General features: G+C 48.1%; 1 protein-coding gene across 1 annotated transcript; it reads left to right on the top strand.

Moving 5' to 3' along the window:
* Nucleotides 1-931: 931 nt before the first annotated feature.
* Nucleotides 932-22,750, top strand: LOC144159054 (ubiquitin-conjugating enzyme E2 N). Its single transcript, XM_077690309.1, has 5 exons — nt 932-1,090; nt 1,576-1,677; nt 5,998-6,142; nt 12,139-12,279; nt 21,748-22,750. Exons 1-5 carry the CDS (start codon nt 1,061-1,063, stop codon nt 21,783-21,785), a joined length of 456 nt encoding a protein of 151 aa, XP_077546435.1. The 5' UTR covers nt 932-1,060; the 3' UTR covers nt 21,786-22,750.
* Nucleotides 22,751-24,929: the final 2,179 nt, after the last annotated feature.

The raw sequence follows: 24,929 nt of genomic DNA, 5'->3' as shown, positions 1-24,929 counted from the left end.
CGTCTTGGGCGTATCCGCGTTTCCGGCATCCGATAATTCCTGGAAGAGCGCTTTTAAGCGGCAGCTGCTAATTGCGCGCATTTCTCTCTTGACTAGAGCCTTTCTGTCCACCCAAACCGTCCCGGGTCTTGAGTAGCGGCGTATCTGATACGGGAGGAGTGCGTGCTTTGTGGGAGTTCTCCGTAGCAGATATGTGGAGGAGCGGTTAGAGGGAAAGGTTTGTTTGCGCTTTGTTTGTCAACTTGGCAGTTGTAAGGGAAGTTTTAAAAACAGCTGGTGGAGGCCGATCGCGAGGTTACTCGTCAACACGCGAGTTCGAAAAAAGTACGAAAAACGCGCGCTTGTGGTGAGGTGGTGTCATCTGGCGGCGAGTGCTTGAGTTATGCTAAGAAAGAAGTGGAAAGAAGGAAGAATGGAGAAAATGAGTTGAAGCGTTGGAGCCATGTTGGAGCGTAGTGGCTCTAGTTGAGGGCATGGTTGGCATGGTTGTAGCAAACGTTGGTTCAACTAAAATACATAAAAACAAGGGCTGGGCTCGTTGTATTTTGTTCAATTTTATTCATTTGTTCAAGTTTATGGAGGCGGCGTCCAAGCGGGAATGTCGCTAAAATTCAGGGACCTTACGGGGCCTTCCATTATGGCGCCACTTTGTGGTAGAGCAAAAAATTGCCAAGTTTGCCTTTCCCAGCTTTGAAGCGGGTGCAGAAGCCCCTAGAAACTGTATCATCAACGAAGAAAAGAATCCTCCTCCCTCTGTTTTTCGGTACATTCTGATCTAGACCTTCCGAAACCTCCGGAACACCCACTTCCGATAAAAATTTTATTGAAATTATAAACGTATATATTGTAGAAAAAATTGATTAAAACTACAGCTAACACTCCCAAAATTTATTACGAGAGCGTGCAGACAGGGATTTCTGTCAGAGGAAAAGGAAGTAGCGCATGCGGTGATGCGGCTGAGCGTTCGGCGCGAAGCGGTGATGTTCGCCGTATGAGAGTGCTAGGCGCTGCGCTTTCTTTGTTCGCTCCTTGGATAAAATCGCCGTAGTAATTCTGCACAATGGCTGCATTACCGAGGAGAATCATCAAGGTAAATACGTGCGCAAGCGCTTGGAAGCAAGGACATCGCGGGCTGCGCTAGCGTCATTCCGAGGCGGCTTGGGCTCCCGGCCATGGAGCCTTGCCCGAATGACGTTGACATTAGGCCTGACGACGGATAGCCGGCTTTTGGGAACTCAAGTTGCTAGAAACCCGCCGAAGAGTAGCAACCGGCGTAAACTTCGAGAGCGAGCGTCGTTTCAAACGATATCAAGCCTTGTGTCGTCCCTGTAACTCGCAGGCAACGTCCCGCTGAAAAAGCACCTCCGACCACCCATGGGCGGAGTACAATTAAATCGCCTTCTAGCAAGTTCTGCAGACGGCAGGGAAGCGGGAAACACGTGCGATTACGCCGCCCCGCAGACGACTGGCCGTGAATTTGTCTCGCGATTGTAGCCGAAATTGTGCCTGCTGTGGACACCTGATCGCGGATCGCTTTCGGTCTGACCCCCGCCGCGTTCGCCTGCCTTGTTTCAGGAAACGCAGCGTCTGATGGCCGAACCTGTACCGGGAATTAGTGCAATTCCAGACGAAAGCAACGCGAGGTACTTTCACGTCGTCGTAGCCGGTCCCGAAGGGGTAAGTGCGACGCCGATCTCTCCGATGCCTTGACCTTCAAGCGTTTAGCGTGCAGCCGAACGGGTTTGATTGATGCTGGTTTAGAGGGAAACCTATCGGAAGCGTAAACAGAGCCCGGACAATCGTTTGTGAAACGTGTGCTGTTTATCGTCGGGTGACTTTGCGGAAAGGTTTCGTTCGACTTAGCACTTGTTTCGCTTCCCCCGTGGCCATAGAAAATCTCGTCTCGTCTGCCGGCTCCACGGTTTGATTGAAAGCGAGTGTGTTGTATTTGTGTGCGCACTACGGTTCACATGTCTTGAGCGCAAATGTAGGCGTTCTGGCAGTTTGCAAATGTCCACACCACGCGAAATTTTGTGGTCAGTTGGGAATTGCAAATACAAACACCGTGGGAATCCTTGGGTAGTGTTAGGGATTACAAAAACGATCAGAAACCTCCGGGGTCATTGGTTCACGTAACTTCCACATTCTATTTGCCCTCGTCGTAAGGATTGACGCCGGAGAGGCTTCCTGGCAGGCGCAGCACTCCCAGAGGTTTTGTTTTTCGGGTGCAGATAGCGAAGTATTGATACAGCTTCTCAACTGTTAATGCTTTCACCCACCTGCGCAAATGTTAAAGGGACACCAAAGGCAATCAGCAAGTTGGTTTCAAACGAAAGTCTGACGTCCCCATAACCGTTTTAGCATTGATTTGGCGTCAAAAGGTGCCCTAATTGCTGAGGAATCTGTAATCAAACCATCCATTTCTCTTCATTTTGCTCACAGCGACTCTATGACCCAAGCAGCAACTGCTGCTGGCGCTGTTTGCGTCACAATAAACTGAAGCAAGCATGGCAGTGGTGACGTATAGCGGTATAGGAGCAGTTGAATACAATGCTATCGCGTGCCGAGTGGTTTGGTCAGTTTCGGTCAAATGAGTCGTGCTTTCCCGAACTCTCGCGTCCTTTACAGCTCTAGCGTGTGGTCAGTATTGCCGTTTTGTGGAAAAAAACATTGACCTTTTGAGGACCCACGATTGTTGGCGTAGAACGAATCGCTTGCGCGCTATGGTGGCAGCACCTGCCTTCATGTTTTCGCTATTTTCTACCCTGTTTTTTTAAAATTTACTGCTTTTCCACTCTGTGAAGAAGCATAATCTGTGAAGCTGAATGCAGTCCAAGGTATGCACGAAAAAAAAAAAAGTTTGCAATTTGTGATTGAACATACTTTCTAGCCAATTAACTGAATGAAACCTGGAATTACCCAAGCTTTTTTCTGGCGGAAAACATGGCGCTGTGTGTTTCCCTCCTGCGTCGCTTGTGTAACACATCAACCCAATGCGCTTGACCATTGAGGACACCGGACAGGTCAGATTGGGCTGTTTTGACGTCTGCTTTAAATTTCCTGCCAGCACAACAGACATGTCATCAGAAAGGGCATGACACCTATACCTGTGCGTGCCCGCCCCCACGCCGCCCAACACTTGCACCCATAAACCGGCAGCTGGTTATGTGCTCGGGCTTAGAAGTGAAGGACATGGTCGAAAATGTTGCTCTGAAAGCTTTTTCAAACTCAGCAAGTAATATGCGATCATGCCGGCATAACAAGCAAGCAAGTTGCTCTTCATCCGGGAGGAATTCGCAGTTACTCGACGAGCTGGAACCTGAGGCAGCAACAGTGGCGGCAGCATCTATTCGTTGTTTTCGCGCCCTTCGCGCTTCTGTTCGGGCTGGCGCTTCTACGGTTCCCGCTCTTCTTCCTCCAGTCGAACGACATGCGTCGGGCCCATAGTTAAAACCTGGAAGTTCTCGAGCGTTAATCTAGCGGGCAAACATGTCTCTCTCCGTTTCCCCCTCTGCCCTCGTAGTCTATACACTAACCCAGACCCAAATCGCATGTTTGCGGACGACAGCAGACAGGGCACTTTGAGCCATGAGACTTCCACTTTTAAAATCTCCTACCCGCACAACAGGCGTATCATCAGTAGCGGCATCAGATGTGTGCGCACATTGCGTCCCTTCCGCCCCCGGCCTGTGCACACATAAACCAGTAACCGTTGATGGGCGCATAGTTAAAGGTGATATACAAGTCTTTCAAGCTGCAGAAAAATTATGGGCTCACACCAGCATTCCAACCGGCCAAGTTGCTCTTCAACTGGGAAGGACTCGGGCTACTCTGCAATGTGGAATTTGAGCATGTGGCAATGGTGGCGGCTGCGTGCTCGGCAGGGGCAGCTTTTGGTCGTTTATACGCCCATGCGCGCTTCTGTTGATTCTGTGCAATCACCTGATAACGGCGCTACCGCCATTGTCAGTCGATTGCGGAACTTGTGAAAGAGGCATCGGTGGTGGCGAGGGGAGTAAAAGTTGGGAAAGAGGGTTTGGCAATGGCGAGGAAGAGCCCCGGAGGGGCGCTGAGTAAATAGGCTTCAGAGGAATGAAAACATGGGGTTGGTTAGACATATAGTGCTTCGCTGTAAAAAGCTGCGTGTAAAACTGGTATATTCGTGTTCTCGGTAAACTAATGTATCATTCGAGAGCTATTTGTATTTTGTCTTCAGTGTCCCTTTAACTTGTCTTCTTTACGAATGGTTCTGAAGGTACCCACCGCGGTGGCTCAGTGGCTAAGGCGTTGCGCTACTGAGCATGAGGTCGCAGGTTCGATTCCCGGCCGCGGCGGCCGCTTTTCTGATGGAGGCGAAAAGCAAAAACGCCCGTGTGTTCGAGATTTCGGCGCACGTTAAAGATCCCCAGGTGGTCAATATTAATCCGGAGCCCTCCACTACGGCGCGCCTCATCGCCTGCGTTGCGTCGGCACGTTAAACCCTACAATCAATCAATCAATCAATGGTTCTGAAGGTGTGCCATGAAAGTGTGATGTGAATCTGTAAGTGTGGCATTGCATGTTGCTGATTCTGACAAAAAAACGAGGCATTGCTGCTTAGCGTCTTATTGCAGCCGCAACAAATTCTACAAGATTGCTACACCAACCTGTGTGTACTTGATATAAACTGTGGAGTGTTCTCGCCGTAGGGAGCGGCAGTGCTTTTCGCCAACCGCCACTTTGTATTGTCGTGCCTACGTCCGGCAATGCTGAATTCTAAAACCGCTGGAGCGGGCAACTGCATCGACGCTTCGTTGCTTTGTGTGTGCTGCAGGACGGGCTGTTCCGCCTGCGAAGAGCCTAGCCTGTCTGTGCAGTAGTTCTGACCTTCAAAAATGCCTTGCATCTGTCCGTTCCGTCATGTTTCCCATCAAAAGTGACGGAAAGCTGCGTTGCAGCGGAAGATTTGACGCTAATGCGAATGCTACATTGGTTACGGTGCCGTGCACTAGGGCACTTGAAGTCCACTGACTAATTTATTTAATAATCTAGTAGGAAGTGGTTTGGTACTGTTGTAAATGTGGGCCGCTGTAGCACTTAAGCCTTCTTTGGGCGAGCGGTGAAATTTTTGAGGGTGAATGGAGGGCAGGTGGCGATGGGGCAGTTTCGAAGCACACAGGCTGGTGGATCATTATTCCGTTCGGATCAGCAGGCAGCAATAACCTCGGGCTTTGGATGTGGCTGTGTGTGCCTTCTTAGAAGTAACGCCCGAGGGAGTTATAATCGAGCTCGAATTACTGTACCAGATTTCAGATTGAAATCTCTAATGGGTAGGCAATGTTTTGAGCTCTTTCAGACGAATTGCGCGGGTCTTTTAGTTTGCAGCACTTAAGCAACCGCTTTTGTGGTTTGAAGGTGTCACCGGCCTCGTAACTGAGTGAACAATGGGGACACCAACGACAAAAGGAAAACGGAGGATTAAAGTTTGAGGAGGGGGGCAGTATGCTGAGGCCGTGCCACAGAAGCCCAGCACGTACGTTGGTCATTCGGGGTCGTCCTCGTTGCGTGGCTCATCCGAACCACGTGACAGTTGTGCAGGAGGTTCAAACATGATTTGCAACAGCATGCTTTGTGGCAGCAGGGATAATGGCATAGTAGCGCGTGCCGCCGTGCATTCGCTGATCACTCGATTCACTTCCCGAGACGCAGTGGCTGTGCACTGTGTCTGAGAAGACTGCAGTTCACGCTACGCACAAATTTTCCATTAGGGAGTACAGCAATTTTCAGCTGCTTTTTTATTTTTCGTGATAGAAGTACATTTCAAAATGGTATTTCTGTCACTCGAGCTTTCCTCGCCTACGTGATGGAGTTTTTTTGCTGACATCGGCTACGGTCAGTTTCAGATGTGTGGCGTATCTTCGAAAGTCTGTGTCAAACATCTCTTGTGGGTGGGGCTCGGCTGTTTGTCACTTGCTGTTCGGGAGCCCTCATCTTTTGTGTTTTTCTCACCCGCCGCAGTCGCCGTTTGAAGGGGGCGTGTTCAAATTGGAGCTGTTCCTGCCCGAGGAGTACCCCATGCTGGCCCCCAAAGTGCGATTCATGACAAAGATCTACCACCCCAACATTGACAAGCTGGGTCGCATATGCCTGGACATTCTCAAAGGTGAGGGGTTGTTGGGCTGGGTCGTTAGGTTTTTTTTTTTTTTTTGTCTTCTGTAATGGACAGTGCATGTGAAGCTCAACAGAATTTGGCCCGATAAGCAGTGTTCGAATAAAACAAATGGGTGGCCTTCTTAGATGGTGTAATTTGGGATTTGGCACCTTGCTAAGTTCTGTCCACTCCAAAGTTCTGCCCTCCACCACAGCCTATAGCTTTGTTCCTCTTCAGGAAATGCAAGAAGGATGGGGAGGCTGTGATATGAGACAAATAAAAATAAATTTGTTTCCTCTTTTATCCAATGGGAAGAAATTTGCAGAGGTTAATTGGTGTTGGATCATTGCACAACTCAACTAAACCCTAACTGCGCATGCTACACACTCCACAAGGTTTTAGGAGTTCTTTAGCGTAAGGGTGGAACTCTTCAACACTAACATAGATTGATGCTTATAGCGTTTTATATAGTGAGTTAACGAGATGCTGGTCTGTCAATGGGAATGAAAGCTTACGCATCAAAGCGACAGTACTCACTGTTGCATTTTTTTTTTTTTTTTCTGAAACGTGTGAAGCTCTTCATTATGGGTCCGTCCCCTTCCCCCTCCCTTTCCATTGTAGCTGATGTGGGTCAGTGTTGATACCAGGTCAGACCGCATTATCACGAGGTGGGCGGGCAAAGTTTCCTGCAGGTTCAGGAAAAGGACGAAACATGTTTCTAAACTCGTTACAAGCTGCGGCTTGCTTGCCACTCACTGCGTGCAGTTAAGCCTGTCCCGTGACCGCCACGGAGGTCACGGGACAGGCTCAAACGTTGCCTTCGGGACACATCGGTATATCGGGCCCTTCTTCACGAATGATAGATGTTTTCTATACCTAGTAACACCTTGACCTGTCCAAATGTGGCCACGCACTCTACAATGATGGCCCTGCTCTTCTTACATTTCACCATGCCCACTGTCGCTCTCTTTGCTACGATAAGACTTACAAGCGCCAAGATATTTAGACGAAGGGCGTAAAGGACGGAGACATGCGCAGCATAGAGAGAAGTGCATGTCTCTGTCCTTTACGTCTAAATGTTGCGGTGCTTGAAAGTCTTATCATGGAATACCCACTAGCTTGTACGTAAACGTTAAGTTATATCTCATTATCGCAGTTTTCCTTGTTGCCTCTCTATTCTGACCTCCGCTTGCATCCCCAGCGCTTGAACGGCTGTTTTCACATTGGTAGTGGCACAGAAGTTGCTGCCCCTGTCTCACTCGACAGTGCCAATGTACATTCTGTCTCCATTGGTGTAATGTTCCTTTTCTCCGCGTTCATAATTATTGCTTCTTAGAATGAAGATTTTGGCCTAACATCTCATCCAGTTACTGGAGAGATGACTAGGCTGTTTACTAAAGGGTTTCTCCTCGTGCTCATGGCTTATGAGACTAGCTCGAATAGGTTGGCCCTGGGAAGCTGCTTTTTAGTGCTGTCGCTTTTGCCGGTCTCTGCCATCTCTCGTCCTTGAGTATGCTGTTTTAAAGCGAAAGCTTTCTTACTGGGACTGATGGCGTCCTGTCGAAAAAACTAGTGCATTTCCTCATAGACTGGTTGGTCAGCTGAAAAGCTCTGATAAGATCTCTGGGCACGGCGTGTACGGGAAACTGGGCTTCTTCCTGTGCGTCGAAGTGGCATGAAAATCACGAAAAAGAAACGGCTCTGCATTAGACAATACACGCATCAGTTATGAGGAAGGAGCACAGAATAGTGTGTCTTTATCTCATAAACCACATATCGGTATACATTTAGATCGTTCATAAATGCATTTACTTATGCTGTATTCGGGAGGTCGTTCTAGAGCGCTGTGGAGGCGATCGGGTCATGGGACCCCAGCTGCCGCGACTCTTCCCACTCGCCCATACTCTCCTGCCCAGTCGGTGGCGTTCGCTGAGGCCTAGCCAGCGGGTTGTTGTGGGAGTATTTCGACGTTTTTGCTTCTCATGCTACTACTGAAGGCATCTCTGCATCATGTCGAAACGGAGACGCCTATTGAGTGTAGGGGAACCGTCTCCGCCGCTTCTGCAGCTCGAAATCGACGCCGGGGAGGACAGCAGCTCAGACGACGACAACTCACACGTTTACGCGACAAAGTTCGCCGAACTGTTCGCCGCACCGCTTCCTGTATTCAAAGTGCAGGAATACGTTCGCAACTTTGGCTTGGAGCTAACGCGTCCGATCAGGAGGCCGCCATTTGTTGAAACACCTTGGGCGGCCTGGCTGTTTGCAGGTTGCCGTGTTGGCCGCGCCGCGGCACCACGGTCGCGTGCTGCTCCAAGATGGGGTACGCGTTCGGTTGGGGAGTGGTGACTCATGCTCGGATTGGCGGAACCGGCACATCGGCGTACTCCGAGTTGGAGTATCAGAGCGACCACCCGGATACAGCATTAGTGAGCAACAAATGATCACATGGGTTCACTCTCTGTTTGCGAGTTGGATCTTTAAAGGTTTGACGATCGATTGGGTGCTCTTTTAGTGGAGGTTGGGTGGACTTTTACCAAAGGTTTTGATGCCCTGTTGACGCAGTTTTGATGTCAGAAAGCTTTTACGCTTCTCTTAATTTTTTTATAAAGGGATGGTGCAGTTTCTTTTAGCTGTCTTGCCAAGTCCTGTCTTCTGCCAAGGTACATTTTGTTCGTTTCTCTGGGAAGTGTTGATTCGGAAGTCATTTGCATTGTTATTACGCCCCTCGTCCCTACATTTTGCATAATTTCTGCACCGCGTTCAACCAACGAGCGTAAAAAGTGGCTCTTTTCTCCAAACACTGGATCAACGATGATCGTCCATTTTCATTATTTTTCAGTAATGATTTCAAAAACGGCTTCTTCTGCAGCACTGGTTGGATGTATTCTCTGCTTGCAATGCTTTTTAATGTGCAGGGTCATCAACTAAACACACACACTAGCTGCGTGACATTTTTGTGGATTTCGGGGCGTGTTTATAGTGGGTCTACTGTCATACAGTCTGCGATGACAATATTCAGACCTTTCTAAGAGGACAAAAGCCCCTTGTTATTCCCATCGCAACCTGCATCGTCAACATGTGGGAAGAAATTCAGTTCAGGGAAAGAATATAATAGCCTTCTAGAATTTCATTTTGTTGTGTCAAAGTATACGTCAATAACACATTTGTGAGCATATGAAAAGGTTTCGGATTGTTCGCTCACAAACGTTTGAACCAGGCACTACGTCTTTGTGCTGTACTGAAGACTTCAGAAAACTTGGAAGAGGTTGTCGCCCTCTTCCCACAAGGGCATTCATTTCTTTGACCATTCTTCTTGCCTTCCTATGTACCACTTTCTCTTTAGTTGCACGTTTTAAATATTTATCAAGGACCATTTTTCTAATTGCCAGGAGGCGTAGTTGTGAGGTGCTATTGAACTCTTGCGGCAGATAGTTTCAGTGTGGTTGCTTCTTTCTGGTAGAGATGGCATGTTGTGGCAGATTGCGGTAGCTTTCTATGATGCAGTACTCCGGGGCTGTTTTAAAGCGAAAGCTTTCTTAGTTGGGCCAATGGCATCCTGTCAAACAGCTAATGTATTTTCCCATAGACCGATTGGTAGATCGAAAAGCTTCGATAAGATCTCCAGGCTCGAGGCGCGTGCATGAAACCGGGCTTCCATTCTGTCAAAACGGTTGCGTACGCTTCTAGATGAGACAATACACGCATCGATCACGAAGACAAGTACAGCTCATAAACCACGTGTCGGTGTACCTTTAGATTGTTCGTAGATTAAATCGTCGCATGGGTTCATTCTCCGTTTGCGATTTGGGTGTTTGAAGGTTTGACGATAGATTGGATGCACTTTCACTGAAGGTTGGGCACACTTTTAGTAAGGTTTTGATGTACTGTTGACGCAGTTTTGATGTGTGAAAGCTTTAACGCTTCTTTCAGCTTTTTTTTTTTTTTTTTAGGAAGGAATAGTAAAGTTTTTAGCTGTACTATGTGCAGCAACATCAGGGTCAGGTAAAATAAGAAAGGCACACATGCTGGCCAGCAAGCTTGCAACATGGGTTCTAGGGGGACCAGTTATCACATGCGAGTGTGAAACAGCAAGAAAAACGGGCCAGTTGGTACACATGTTGGTACACATCTTGGCATTAAATGGGCTCAGCGCTGTGCCGATGTTTTCGCTTCCACTGTGCCATTCTTTATGCTGTTTCGCTTTCACACTGACTTTTGTTAGCACAATGCCAGCGTCTTGGCTAGAGTCGTGGAACCATATTCTTCGGTAGGCTAAAGGGACACAGAAGTGATTTATAAACATTGGGGGATTACTTGTGCAAATTGAAGTCTGGTGCCCCTGGGCCATGTTTTAACAACTGTGGATGTATTGACGCAACTTTATTTTGTAGAAAAATCAATTCGAAAGTCCTGTCCTACTCTCTGCGTCCTTCTAGCTGATTTCGTATGATGTTTTGTGTGACGGCTAGTCTAGCAGGCTTGGCACGGCTCACCGACCCTTCAACAGAGTCAGTTAGCCAGCCGCCTGCTGGTTGTCGCAATTCGCTAGCACAGTTAAAACCAAGCCATGATAAGGTTTGTGCCTATGGAAGTGGAAGAATGTGGCTTTGGTTTGTTTGTAGGCTGTATCAAGCTTGAGGTCGAAGTAGCTCCACACAAGCGCACAGGCGACGGCGCGCTGACTGTGCTTCACTAGAGCTGTAAGCTGCATATGCCTGTGTAACTGCTTCGCTAGCAGAAAATCTAGTGCCAATGAAAGGCAAAAGAAGTCAGCGATGTTAATATAAGTAATAAGGAATTAAAGTCAACCGACACGTTCATTGTACATTGTAAAACCAAGGTATGGGAAGCACTTTTTGCACATGCTTAACTAGCACAGCAGTCAGCAACTCGACCAGACATTTGCGATCTTTTTTTTCCTACGGGATGCAGTCTAGAGATACATATTCGTGGGGACTTGGGGGACGCTTACTGCACAAGCGTTATTCAAGAAACACTCATCTAAGCTGCTGGGAATGGTTAAACTAAAGAGAAAACAGCCTGTACAATATATACTTCATATTCCCTCCCCTCAACCCCACCCCGGGTTCATGGCTGAGTGGTCTAAAGCACTGAATCTAGTGCCACGCAGTTGAGCATCTCCAATGACGCGGAGGGTTTTCAGCCAAGTCTGAACGATTCCAAGTCTGTCGGCAGGCTTATCTGGCGCATTCTACCACTTAAAACATGGCACAAGCGTGGTGTGACGATTCCTGTGATATCAAGAATGCCCGACCAACAATCACGTCAGATGTGAGGCTTTTTGTTGCAGGGAACCAAAACCAAAACTTGGTTGAACTCCGATCTTGGACATTGTCCAATCACATCGCAAGATGAATATGCATCACTGCTGTTAGTTGTCGAGGCCGTCGCAATTGTAGTGTGTTGTTTCGTCTTCTTTCGGGGGTTTATAAATTCAGTAGTGCTTTATCGACCGGATAAACGATGAAAGGTGTGTTTACTTACACCAGTCTATGCAATGCAAATAATAACAGAGGTTTTATAAATGTACATCAGTGTCCCTTTAAGGTGGTACCACTATGTAGAGCAAAAAAAAAATTCTTTACTATCTGTTTTACTGACCTGTCACTTCTCAACGCACCATTCAAGTTGCAGCCAAGCAATTATCGCAGTCTCGTATTGCTGCACCATAAGCTCGCCTCAAAACAAAGTCAAAAGGGTCACGAGACCCGTTTGCTCTTATTACAGGATAACAGAATAATTTGCTTAAAGTATCTGAGAATTCATGTCAACCAGGCCCGTTCCGTTGAATGCCTGCTGTATTCTTGCTATTGCAGCCGTGCTTGGATTAGTCGCTCACCCAGTGGCCCCTTAGCGTCCCCATAGTGGTGCTGCACTTGCGCTGCTTCAGTCTGGCCTATCAAAAGTGCACCGTACTGTGCTTAGGGACTCTGGGGACGTGCTTAGCACTTCTGTTGATGTCCCTGGCCCGTTGTTCGTTGCAGACAAGTGGAGCCCGGCGCTGCAGATCCGCACAGTGCTGCTGTCCATCCAAGCCCTGCTCAGTGCCCCCAACCCCGACGACCCCCTGGCGAACGACGTGGCAGAGCAGTGGAAAGTCAACGAGGCAGAAGCCATCCGGACAGGTCTCGCTCGCTCACTGCTTCTTACCCTGGCACTTTTCAACCCTTAGAGCGGAAAGCCTTCTCAGGCGTCCTGTCAGAAAACTAATGCATTTCCCCATAGACCGGTTGGTCGACTGAAAAGCTCCAGTAAAACCTTTGGACACAGGGCATGTGCGTGAAACCGGGCTTCCATTGTGTGAAAATGGTCACTTGAGAATCGCCAAAAAGAAACGGTTCTGGATAAGACAGTACACGCATCCCTCATGAAGGAGGAGTACGGTAGTATTCGTTTGTCTCATAAACCACGTATCGGTGTACATTTCGTTCGTTCGTTGATGCGTTTACTTAGTGCGCGAAAAATCATCATATGGGTTCGTTCTTCTTTTGGTATTTAGGTCTTTGACGATTGGATGCACTTTTGTCTTTCGTGCTTCTATCAACTTCCTTTAGGAAGGGATGGAAATTTTTTATGGCGACTAGAAATCGCGTGCTCATTCGCCGCGGTGGCTCAGTGGCAAAGGCATTCTGCTGCTGAGCCCAAGGACGTGGGTTCGATATTGGCTGCAGCAAAAACACGTGTGTGTCAGGATTTTGGCACGTGTTAAAGGGACCCTAAACAGTGTTCCAAAGGTTGTGATTTTACGTGTGCAATCGCTGGGGTATTATCCTAGGAACGTCCTGCCGCAAAAATGGTTTAAAAGCGTTGAGTATTAGCTGGGTTATCGTTCATTAAAAAGGGCCAGCAATAAGGCCTGGAGCTTTCACCCTCTCATCATGCCTGTGATGTCACGAACCAGGTGCAAGATCACCTAGAGAAACAGGACAAGGCCTTTGCTGGCTCGAGATGCGCGCAGCGATTGGCTCTGGTCAGCTGTACGTCACACTTTATTTATTTTTTGTTTTTCTTTAGCAGTCGACAGCCATGCTGTGCTTACTACAGCCACTAAGGCTGATCACAGCTGGTCAGTGGTCAGCCTACGTCTAACTGCCGTGCAGCCGTGCTCCTCGCGTCGGCCGTGCTTGCGTCAGCACGTCGGTTTTAGAATAGCGGAAACGACCGTTTGAAGGCCAGGTAGGGGGGTCCCAAACACAACATGCCCGCTGACGACAGTAACTTCTGGCCCTTTTTGATTGATCGATCGTGGAGGAGATCGTATCGTTTCGATTGAGGAGTGCTATTTTCTGGTGATGAGGGGATTGACAAACAGCTGCAGTGAAATAATGTAAGAGAAATCGGGACAAATCAGAGGCGAAGGCAACGGGCGACTTTCTGAGCTGCTGTGACGCTGCTCCATCTCTTGAGTGGCTCTCCTAGTGAGGTGGTAGGTTTTGGAGTCAAAAGAGGGAGAAAGAAATTGCACACCTCGTTTTCTGACTGGCCCCTGCAGGTTCAGATGAGTTCTAGTTCTTGCTAAATTGCAGTCGTTTTCATCATCCGAAGCAAGGACTAAGGCAGTGCCAGCACCGTTACGCAGCTTGTGGTTACTGCACCGTGAAGTGGGTTTACTTGGTTTGATTGTGAATCCAAATTTCCGGCTTCTTCAGGACAGTGCCAAGCATGGGCGTCGGCAGGATTTTGTCTTGAGAGGGGCAAACTTCAACTGCGGAGAGAGCGTAAATGGAGGGGGGGGTAGAATAATATCAGCTAAATTCCACCCCATTCAATGGATATCATGCAGAAGAACAAAGAAAGGTCATTTCTGTTAAATATTACCAGTTCCGAAATGTTAATGAATGGTCATACATCCCAACAGGCAATTACAGTAGAATCTCGATGATACGTATCTTGCGGGACCGCGAAAAATATTCATATCATCCGAAATTCGCATCAACCAACACAGGCCAAAAAATTGAGCACTAAAAAAAGTTTTTTTTTTTTCCTCCCTTTTTTTGCGTGAAGAAATTCATGATGTTTTCCTGCCTTTTTTAACCTCCATGTCACCGAGCAGTCCTTTCTGGACCACTTAAAACTTCACACTCGTCTCCTCACTCGCGGTGCCCAAGCTCACTACACGCCGCAGCAGTCAAGGGTTGAACTGCATAGTGCATTTTTGCACGTGATTCGTGTGCGTTGGCGTTGTGCGTGCAATTTTTTCATGCCTGCGTCGATGATTCGGCGCCCGCTGCAGAAGCTGCCATGGGCACTAGAATCATGACTAGTGCACGTACAAGGTTCGCACAGGTCCTTGAAAACCTTGAAAACCCTTGAATTTAGAAGTGTAAATTTCAAGGCCTGGAAAGTCCTGGAATTTTTAAGGGGTCCTTGAAAACCCTTGATTTTTCTGGAGGTAACCAATGGCCGCATCTTTGCACAAGAATTTAAAGTGTTCGTCGTGAATTTTAGGTGTTACAAATGTAAAGAAACATTGTAACAATCAAGTTTCAGTGTATTGCGTGAAATTACGAGTTGTGGATTCTCATTATTATGAGGCAACATTGGGAGCAGCACTCCTCAATAGAATTCATGTCACGATACAATCTCGTGAAAGCCGGATTCTGTTCTCTATCTTGCATGTTCCATCTAGTCTGTGGACGGCATTTCATTGCTTGTTTGCTGTGCCTCATACGCTCCATCTGCGTTTGCTTTTACGTGAAAATGGTGACGTGTACATAGTTCATCCTGCCTTGCAGCAACACTTGCTGAGTTAATTTCAGCTGATACTCTTGCTGACAAAGCAGGAGATACAGGCAACATCAACTAAGTTTTGAAATCAAGCATCCTCAGCAAAACACCAAGAAAAAAGAAAAACCTCCAAATATAAACTATAAAAAAATAAAGCTGGGGGAGCATTCATGAACCCATAGCGCCTATTTAAATGTGCGTTAATATTCTTAGGTATCAGGCAATATCAAAATTTTGCATTTTGTTGAAAAAGTTATAAATATTCCCTGATAAAACATAAGGTGGGGACCTTGAAAATGTGTTTTCTGGTCCTTGAAAGTCCTTGAAAACCCTTGAATTTTTGCTTTTGAAGCCCGTACGAACCCTGACGTAGCAGTGGGAGGTGCGTGACCACTTGCGCCTTGCGGCAGTTTTGAAGCGCTCAACAGCCAGTTGGCTCCGCTGGAGATGTTTAGGCTTACCTTCCCGGTAGATATTTCCTGGGCACTTTCAGTAGCGGTGCGGATGATGTGTTATAGTACCGTTTTCGCCCACATTATCAGCTCTTTTACGGCACAACCAACTTTGTGTGTGCCTTGGGCTGCTTTTTAAAGAGAGGTTAGAAGCGGTCACTCAAGCGCCCCACACCCCATCGAGGCCAAAGCCGCCGCCATGTTGCTGCCGCTGGCCGCCTTGAGCGCATGCGGGTGGTTCCGCGGCGGCTTCAGCGCACCTGTGGCGTGCGCGGCACGTTTTCGTGAGCAGAAAACAACAGCCCGGCTGTTTCTGGAGAAAGAATGACGAAGAGGGGAGCGAGAGCCTCTTGCTCTCGTCGTCGCTTGCTCTCTCGGCAGTCAGGTGCCTCGCCGGCTCGTTCGTATTATCCGCCGGGCCGCGCAGGTCTGTTCGTAACAGCCGAAATTTTGCCCCATTGCAAACAATGCAATTTTGCTGGTACTTTTGAGAAATTCGTATCATCCCGAAATTCGTACCACTTAGAATGGTATACCGTAAAAACCCGCGTATAATACGGACCCGCGTATAATACGAGGTGTAATTCGGGGACATCAAAATCAGAAAAAAAAGTTTTCATCCGCATATAATGCGAAGTAAAGAGCACAGAAAACATTTATTTGCACTGCAGTTTCCCTTCAGTCATTGTCAGCTTTCGGTGGTACTATCTCCCGACGTCCGTTCAGTCATAGTCAGGTTCGCTGCCGCTGTCTCCTGAAGTCGCCTTGTCGGAAATGTCTTCCCCCAGAAAGTGGTCCTCAGTGCCATCAAGGGCGTTCGAGATGCCGCATTTCTTAAAAGAGCGACTGACGAGCTCCTCTGGGATGCTGGCCCACGCATCCGCGATCCAGCCACAAAGCACCGCTGGAGAAACCCGCGTCAGCCATTCGGTAGCTGTCACTTACGGGTCTCCTCACCTCATCCACTCTTGGTAGCAGGACTTAATGCAGTCTTTGAAAGTCTTGTTGATGCAAACGTCTGGCGGTTGCAGCTGGGATGTCATTCCTCCTGGAATGACAATGAGTTCGGTGCGGCGTTCGCGCTACAACTTCTTCACGGAATCGGCCAGGTGGCAGCGTTAGGCGTCCAACATGAGCACTGACGGGAATCCCCAACAGTGCTCCAGGCCGCCGACACCGCACAGACTTTATCCAGTCATGCACCAGTTCCTTTCTCCACCCACGAATGCTGCCTTCGGTGACGCCGAACTGCCGTCCTGCGGCGCAATTCCTGATGGTCTCGGCGCATAAAATAACTTTTCTTTTAATTGCAGCCGAATACTGTTTTGGTGCACCCAACATCGCGATAGACTTGCGGTGAACGTGCCAAGATCCTTCGCGTGGTCAAAACAATCAAAATGGCGCCGGCTGAGAGAAGCAGCAGCCAGCTAACGCCACCGCAAGATGGCGCACCCTCCGCTGAAACCGAAAGTGCAAATTTTAGGCTGAAAGCTTTGGGATCCACATATAATACGAGGCCCAAATTTTAGATAGTAAAATTTGGGAAAAAACCTCGTATTATACGCGGGTTTTTACGGTAATCTAGATTCTACTGTACTCCGTAGCATGACGGGAAGAGATTATTAAACGGGATGATTCCAGACACAGGTTTTTGAAACAGTTGTCTTTCGTCGACCAAATAACGATGTGAAATTGAATAATGTTGCCAAACAAGGTTACAAAAACATTTTTACAGTAAAACCTCGTTAACAAGAGACACTTTTACAAGAGACACTTGGTTATAAGAGACATTTGGATGAAAGCGGTTTGGTTGGTTTTCCTGTGGTAGCCATGTTAGGAGCATTGCATACAAGAGACCTTGGTTACAAGAGACACATTTTTTGGTTCCCTTGAGCGTCTCTTGTAATGAGGTTTTTCTGTATTGTCTTGTGCAAATACATTCTTAAAGCAACACTAAAGACTGAATGAAATTTTGTGTAAAACGGAAAGATCATACGTTTCATGGCTCTCACAGCTCTTGTTCATTGAGAAACGGTGCTTTATTTCCTGAGGAATCCGCAAAGAAAGCTGGTATTTCTCTCTCCCGTTTCCCTTTCATTTTTTTCGTGACGTAGACATCGCATCACAAAGTAGGAGCGAGGCACCGGTGCGGTCTGGAGCGTAAACAGTTGTCGTTAGGCAATGGCAGCTTTGACGTCACCAAGCCATGACCTACCACTGGGAACGTTTGCTGGGTTTCACTTTTATTATTTGTTACCGATGGAATGAGAAATGCTTTTCACCGCTCCAGCGGCCAGTGTGCCCAGCTACACCGGACACCCAGACCACATCACACCAGCCGCCAAAGCAGCGAAAAGCGCCGTGTCAAATACCGCGCAAGAGCGTCTGCCCGGCTACGCGTCGCTCAAGCGGCAGCCTTCATCTCAGCTCGTCTGGCGATCACGTCCATCTCACATTCTCTTCTCTTGCGCGACGCACCAGCCTTTCATGAAATACACACTCGCTTCCCCAATTCATCTCGAGAGTTTTCGTGGCTGGGCGGAAACATAACAAAGGCAGAGCTACGCGCACGAGTTATGGATTACAGTCGCCGACCGTTTTTTCGAACTTGACGGGAACCACCGATAAGTCCGAATAATCGGGAGTCCAAACAAAAAAGAAAAACGTTAATTGTCCCAACGGCTGGAAAAACGTACCTATGCACGTCTGTACACATGCACGCCTACCCGCGACTAAGTGTGCCCGTATTTCCGCCAACGTTTGCTCGTCACTGTAGGCAGACAGTAGCAAGGGCTCGCGCTAGATCAGTATTTGATGCCTCTGGCGTTGGTGGCACATCATCATTGGGGTCGCTATCCACCTGCGCCGGTTCGAGGACCTGGGGCACGATTTTGTCGTTACCCAACTCTGCACACGGCAGGATGACACTATCAATGTTGGTGAAATCCTAAACGTAGCCGCTCCAGCATCCACACCGCTAGCACGGAGGTCATCGAAAATGTCGGTAGTTGCGGCAGGCGGCATCTCGGCTGTGGGGTTCTGGACTGTGCACTATCCTCGTCTTCACAGCCAACCACTAAGCTCGCATGCTGAAAGCAGTTGTGGATCTTGTCCTGTGTCACTGCCCTCCAAGCATGAGACAGGATGCTGATAGCCGACAGCCCAACCACAACGTAGCTTTTGTCACGGTCCGCACACAACGGCACACGACTCAGAAGGCGTGATCAGTAGTGAAGCTTCAAGTTCTTGATGACGCCTTGGTACATGGGCTGCAACACACTGGTGGTATTTGGCTGTAAAAATTCCAAGAGCACCAATGGAGTCCGAAAAATCGAATGGCGTGCTGTGCAGCGTCCGAACTATCAGTCGTGGATCAGTCGTGGATACACATGCACTTCAATGGGACAAGTGGCTGTGCCGGGAAGGTGTCCGAATAAACGAGCATGCCCGAATTTTCGGCATCCGAATAAACGGTCGGCAACTGTATATATCAACGGTGGCTTGCAGTGAACGGAAAAGCACGAGTTCGGATCGTTCAGATAACCGCCGGCAGTAATTAACCTAACCTTTCACGGGTGATAAGGTTCAAATCAGCCCCGGCGCGCTTCCTGCCGGAGATAGTGCTTGCAGAAACTCGGGCAACATATAGTTTTTAAAAATCTTTCTGTACTATGCAGTCGCTTAAAACTCGTGGCGGTATGCAATTACCGAATTGGGGCAAGTTAGTTGCACTGGAATAGTTAAGCTACGGGCTCTGCTTGTTACCATGTTAGGGCCAGGCAGCTGCAACAAGCTGAAGAGGTGCTGTCCCCAGCAGCTTGCAAAACTCTTCGCCACAAGGGGCGTTCGAACAAGGGGTATGATTTGTATTGAGACTGGATGTATAAATGACAAGACATCTCGCAAAAGGGGCGAACATAGTTTAACAAGACTGACTTAAGCATGTTGCAGGCAGTGCTAAATAACAAAATAACAAAAAGTGTTGGCATCGATAGAAAGCTGAGGATGCAAATATACAACGCTTCACTTTTCCAGGAGGGCATGATAAGAGCTGACCATAATAGGAGCTCGGCTAATAAGTATGAGAAGAGATGAAGACGACGGCAGGATACGAAAGCAAAGAAAAGCTGTATTTACAAATACTTACAAACTTTATTTTAGCATTGCTACCTTAACATTCGCCTGACTTTGGTTACGGCCAGTTACTTCTGTCCTGGTGATCTACCATTCTACAGGCACGCCCTAGACGGCAGATTTACGTGCACTCTGCATGGAGGCTCGTTGGTTTGGATGTTCAAAAGGTACGGCCAAGAGTGCCACTGGCTGTCACGCTTGGGAATTCAATCTCGCACCCCATTGTACGCAGATGGGCAGATCGGGTTGGTCAGCTGGCTTTTTGAATGAACCAATCGCAGCCAAGCTCTCTCCTGCCGACAAAACAATTTGAACTGCGCTCAAGGTATTAGGGGGAAGGAAACTGTGTAGTGTAATCGTGAGCTTGCTGTCACCGTTGAACCAATTTCCAGCCGAGGTGCCCTTGAGTGCGAGACCACACGGTTGCGCAAGTTTATCTGCCGCGTTCGAAACTTATTTCAGGGCTGAAGCGATACCGCAAGTTGAGCTGGTTGGCGCATCGCAGAAAAATTGAAAGCGCGCAAGGAAGCGCTCGTTTGTGTTCTTTCTTTCTGTCCCCGTTCCATGACGAAACGTCATTGAGAGGCAGCACGGTTTCCTTTGAAGTTGCTCAGAATCTTTCAGCAGAAAGATTTGCAGTATCAAAGCTACTACTAGTTCTCTTGTAGCCAGCCGTGCGTGGTTTCAAACTTTGTTTGTGGGACTCCTTGCTCCTTTGTGGCTTCCCCTGCTACAGCACAAAACAATTTCTCCACTGCTGGAGCAAGGCGATGGAACGGGCCTTCTGAAACCTTTCTGACATCAAAAGTGCAACAAAACCTTCGCTAGAGGTGTGCCCAACATCCACTGAAAGTTCGTCCAATCAATCGTCAAGCCTTCAAAGACCTAAATCGCAGCCAAAGAATGAACCCATGCTTCTTCATGAACGATGCGTGTATTGTCTTCTTATCTAGCACCGTTCCTCTTTCGTGATTTTCAAGTAACCGTTTTCACACGATGGAAGCCTGGTTTCACCATGCACGTTAGGTGTGTAGGGCGGGCGCATGACCATTACTAAATGTTCAGCTCACTGGAAGATGGTGCCACACACACCGTTGACGCTGCTCCCTCGCCCAATTGGGCGTGTTAATGGGAGCACGTAATCGACAGCGTCCCCAGAAATCGGCGTTTGGTCACACGGAGCGGTCGTAGTGACACAGCTAAGGGCTCGCGCACGAATGGGAGTTCCAAATGTGGAAGAAGAAGCGCACTGCCGAACGACGTGTACGCGTGGTAGCTGTTGTGTGGGGAATTTATCAACTTGGAAACAATCGAATGGCGAAAGACACGTTCAGCCACTTGAGAGGTCACTTGCGTTTCTATCGAGACGCCGTTACTGATAGCTTGCCAGCTCATGTCCTTCGTAATTCTAGGAAAGATAAGGATGTAACGTGTTAAGCCTTGTCAGCATTGAAACGTAAAACACCAAATAATGTAATGTGCGGAGGCGATTGACCTGCACCTTGATTCATGTTGCCACTCAGTAACGTTTGCAGCAGCACTGCTCATTGTTGTTCAGAAGAACTTGCTGCTTGGCACATGGAACATTATCAGGACGCCTGTCGGAGTCCCATCACCTAAGGAGTAATTACTCTTGTTTGTGTGTGTTTCCTGCATAGCTTTGATGTGGTGCAGAGAAGTCAACTTAAGAGTACTTTTATGCAAGAAAAAAAAAATGAACACGTACAAAGTATGCAGATATGCGTAATTGTTGCATTGGTGCTTGGAAAAGAATTTTTAAAGGGAGTGGGAGAGGTTGGGGTGGAGGAATTAACTTTTTGTTGAGGGCTTTCTTTGGTTGAGGGGTAGTTCTTGTGGCTTTTACTGCAAAATCTGTATTTTATTTGGTAAAAAATGCGAAACAAGAGGCTGGCACTGGGATGATTGCTCATAACCGTTAACTGCTCTGTATTTCGTAAGGTGCTGGTGAGTGGTTGACGAAAGGCCCGTAAATAAAAAAAAAAGACCTGGAAAACTTGCTCCTCCTCTAATATGAGAAGGGAATGGAGGGGATTGTGTGTGTTTGTAATATGAAAGGAGAGCGTACAAAACTGATACTTTCACTGTAGGGGTACAAACACTGTAGTTGATCATGGATTACCAAATCGCCCCATCGTGCTGTGTGTTTGTTCATGTGTTTTATAACTAGACGTATCGTTTAGTCAATGTTCTCGCCAATTCCTTCCAGTGAGAAACTAATTTTAAACTTTGGCTTTTTCCCCCCCTGTTTTTTGTTTGCAGCGAGAGAATGGACGAGGCTATACGCCATGAATGCCTGAGCCGCATAGCAAGAGGACACTGCACTGCTGCTGCTGCTGCTGCTGCCGCCGATGGCGCAACGCTCTAGGCAGCGTTTTTTTCTTAACAGAAGAGGGCGGGGATAGGGGGAAGACGAGAGGACTGCCGTATCGCTAAGTTGCACACAGACGGAGAAGGGAAGAGGGCACACACCGCCGCTGCAGACACCAACGTGGCCCACGAGCGCAGCCTGTGCTTTTCCCACCGTGATGTTTGTTTCGTCGCCCACCGTTCTCGGTCTCTCGGTCTTTCTCTCTCCCTTGGAAGCCTGCTGCTGCCGCCACCAGACTGTGAACTGGGAAGACTTGGCAGCGGCGTGTGTCGTCGTTTTTCTTTTCCAAAACAATTGTCTTGCTCACTTTCTTGCTTTTGGGCCCCTTCCCCCCGTCCTCTCCCTTTGCCTTGGATCGCCGGTGTCTTGGAAGGAGCTCCCGGAAGCTTCGCAAGGTGTCGGCCGTGTAAATAATGGCTCCCTTCCCCCCCAACACCACCTTCCTGTTCTTTTTCCTTGGTTTTTAAGTGTAAGCGCGCGGCTGGTCGAGCTAGTGGTTGATTGGGACAGTGGCGTAGGAATTTCGGGTGGTAATTTGCGATCCTATCCTTCCCCCCCGGCCCAAACCTCCTCTCTCCTGGTATGAATTTTTTTCCTTTCTTTTCTGAAATTGTGCAAGTGTTCTTGTGTTGCTGGATTGCGGTGCAGCGGACGACGACGGTGACATTTGGGGTGTGCATGCGTGTTTTGTTTCTTGCCCTGCTGATTTTCGTTTTTTTTTTTTTTTTTTTTTTGCCTTTTTATGCTCTCTTTGGAGGGAGGGTGTCGACGGCTGGGAGATGGAATGAGCGACGCATGAAGTGTGTGCACTTAGGAGATGATTTAATATTTGTTTTTCTTGCTAAGGTCTTGTACAAAGTCTCAAAATAAATTTTTTTTCTTTTTATGAATGAACACTTAGGGCTGGGTGTTCTTATTCCCTGCGTAGATAAGCAGCTTACACGCCGCGGTGGCTCAGTGGCTAAGGCGTGCTGCTGAGCACGAGGACGCGGGTTTGATTCACGGCGGCGGCGGCCGCTTTTCTGATGGAGGCAAAAAGCGAAAACGCCCCTGTGTACGAGATATCAGCGCACGTTAAAGATCCCCAGGTGGTAAAAATTTATTCGGAGCCGTCCACTACGGCACGCCTCATCACCTGTGTTGCGTCGGCGCGTTAAACCCTACAATCAATACATAAGCAGCTTTCAGATTTCTTGACATTACAGTGAAATTCGTAGAGATTGGTGCATTGTGTCAAGTTGCATGATAACCATGGCTCAGGGCATGATAATGTGCTACAAAAGATGCACTTGCATTTTTGCAACATCTGAGGTTTTTGTGTGTGTTTGTGTTTGGCCAAGGTGGAGGCCGAAATTTCCGAATGACACAAACAATGAAACGTAGTGAAACAAGTGTACGATACGCTAAAGTGCAATGATAGCTCGATAATATTACATTCCTGTTATGTGATGCATAGATGCTTCACCCTTTGATAGTTTGCCGCTGTCACAAATGCATTTACAAGGTTGAGATAGATTTGCTGAAAGTGGATCATGCTTGATCCTTTGAGGGTCAAATTTTTTTGCCAAATGCGACTTCCCAGTTTCAATTTTTTTATTGCCGATTTAAATTGTTTGGAAGAATCTATTTTGAGGAAAAAGTGTAATCTTCTTAGGGTGACCTTAAAGTGACAAAAATTCCTTTGTGTTACATGCGCGTTGTGTATTCATGAGTAACACAAGAAAAATTCTTAAAACCGTATACAAAACCGGATAGCTATCCTTTTTTGCGGGCAGAAGAATCGAGAAGTGCTTCGAGGACGAAACCAAAACTAGCTGCTGCGCACCCGCACGTAACTGGATGTGCAAGCGATAGCCAGCGCACCGCTGTAGTAAAGTACAAAAAAAGAGTAGCCATTGGCACAAGAAAGAAAATTGCGCATATTTCTATAGTGTGGCAGCACATGCAAAGAGAAAAGTCATAAAAAAAGGCACGCTTTTTAAACAGAAGCGATGGCATACATGTACGTTCTTGCATTCTTCAAACGCTCGATTTACGTCACTGCAATGGTGCAGCGGCTTTTGGCCAGCTTGCCTTCAATTGCATCAATGAACGCATTCGATAGCTGCTAGGAAATGATTATGAAGGAAGCTCACACTAACACATATGACTTGAAGGTAGCGAAGCTGGACGCAACCTTCACGACCATCACGAAGGTTTAAGGCCATGATTGCAGCCGATTTGCTGCCTTTTTGCCGCCGCAACGTCCTTTACGCCATCATTGTTGCTGTAAGTGAGCTTCCTTCACTTCCTTGGAAGTGATAATCATTACATAACTTTGGAAGCACGTATGGTATGATGCGTCTTACTCATTCAGAGCAGTGTTGCCACGATTACAACGAACGCTGGACGTCTTTGTGTGTGTGTGTGTGTGTGGGATCACTCTTGGCCGATCTCCCTAAGTGGGTATGATTAGCTTACACGTGCACCGGAGACGCTGGGCGGTCGTCGCGAGGCGCGCGCACACGAGCGCTAGTCATTTTCTTGTTTTTTTTAAGTGCCCGGTGGTCGCCGCAATCTTTGCCAATCACCCTACGTGGGTTGCGTGGCTTGACAAACGTGCGCAGGGGACGCTGGGTGGTCGTCGCGAGGCGCGCACACACGAGCGCTAGTCATTTTCTTGGTTTTTTGAAGTGCCGGGTGGTCGCCGCAATCTTTGCCAATCACCCTAAGTGGGTTGCTTGTCTTGACAAACGTGCGCAGGGGACGCTGGGTGGTCGTCGCGAGGCGCGCGCACACGAGCGCTAGTCATTTTCTTGTTTTTTTTAAGTGCCCGGTGGTCGCCGCAATCTTTGCCAATCACCCTACGTGGGTTGCTTGGCTTGACAAACGTGCGCAGGGGACGCTGGGTGGTCGTCGCGAGGCGCGCACACACGAGCGCTAGTCATTTTCTTGGTTTTTTGAAGTGCCGGGTGGTCGCCGCAATCTTTGCCAATCACCCTACGTGGGTTGCGTGGCTTGACAAACGTGCGCAGGGGACGCTGGGTGGTCGTCGCGAGGCGCGCACACACGAGCGCTAGTCATTTTCTTGGTT

The sequence above is a fragment of the Haemaphysalis longicornis genome, unplaced genomic scaffold (genome assembly GCF_048455015.1).
Source record: "Haemaphysalis longicornis isolate Haplotype H1 unplaced genomic scaffold, Haemaphysalis longicornis Haplotype H1 scaffold_10, whole genome shotgun sequence".
NCBI classification, from domain to species: Eukaryota; Metazoa; Arthropoda; class Arachnida; order Ixodida; family Ixodidae; genus Haemaphysalis; species Haemaphysalis longicornis.
This window is presented reverse-complemented; position numbering and strand designations above follow the sequence as displayed.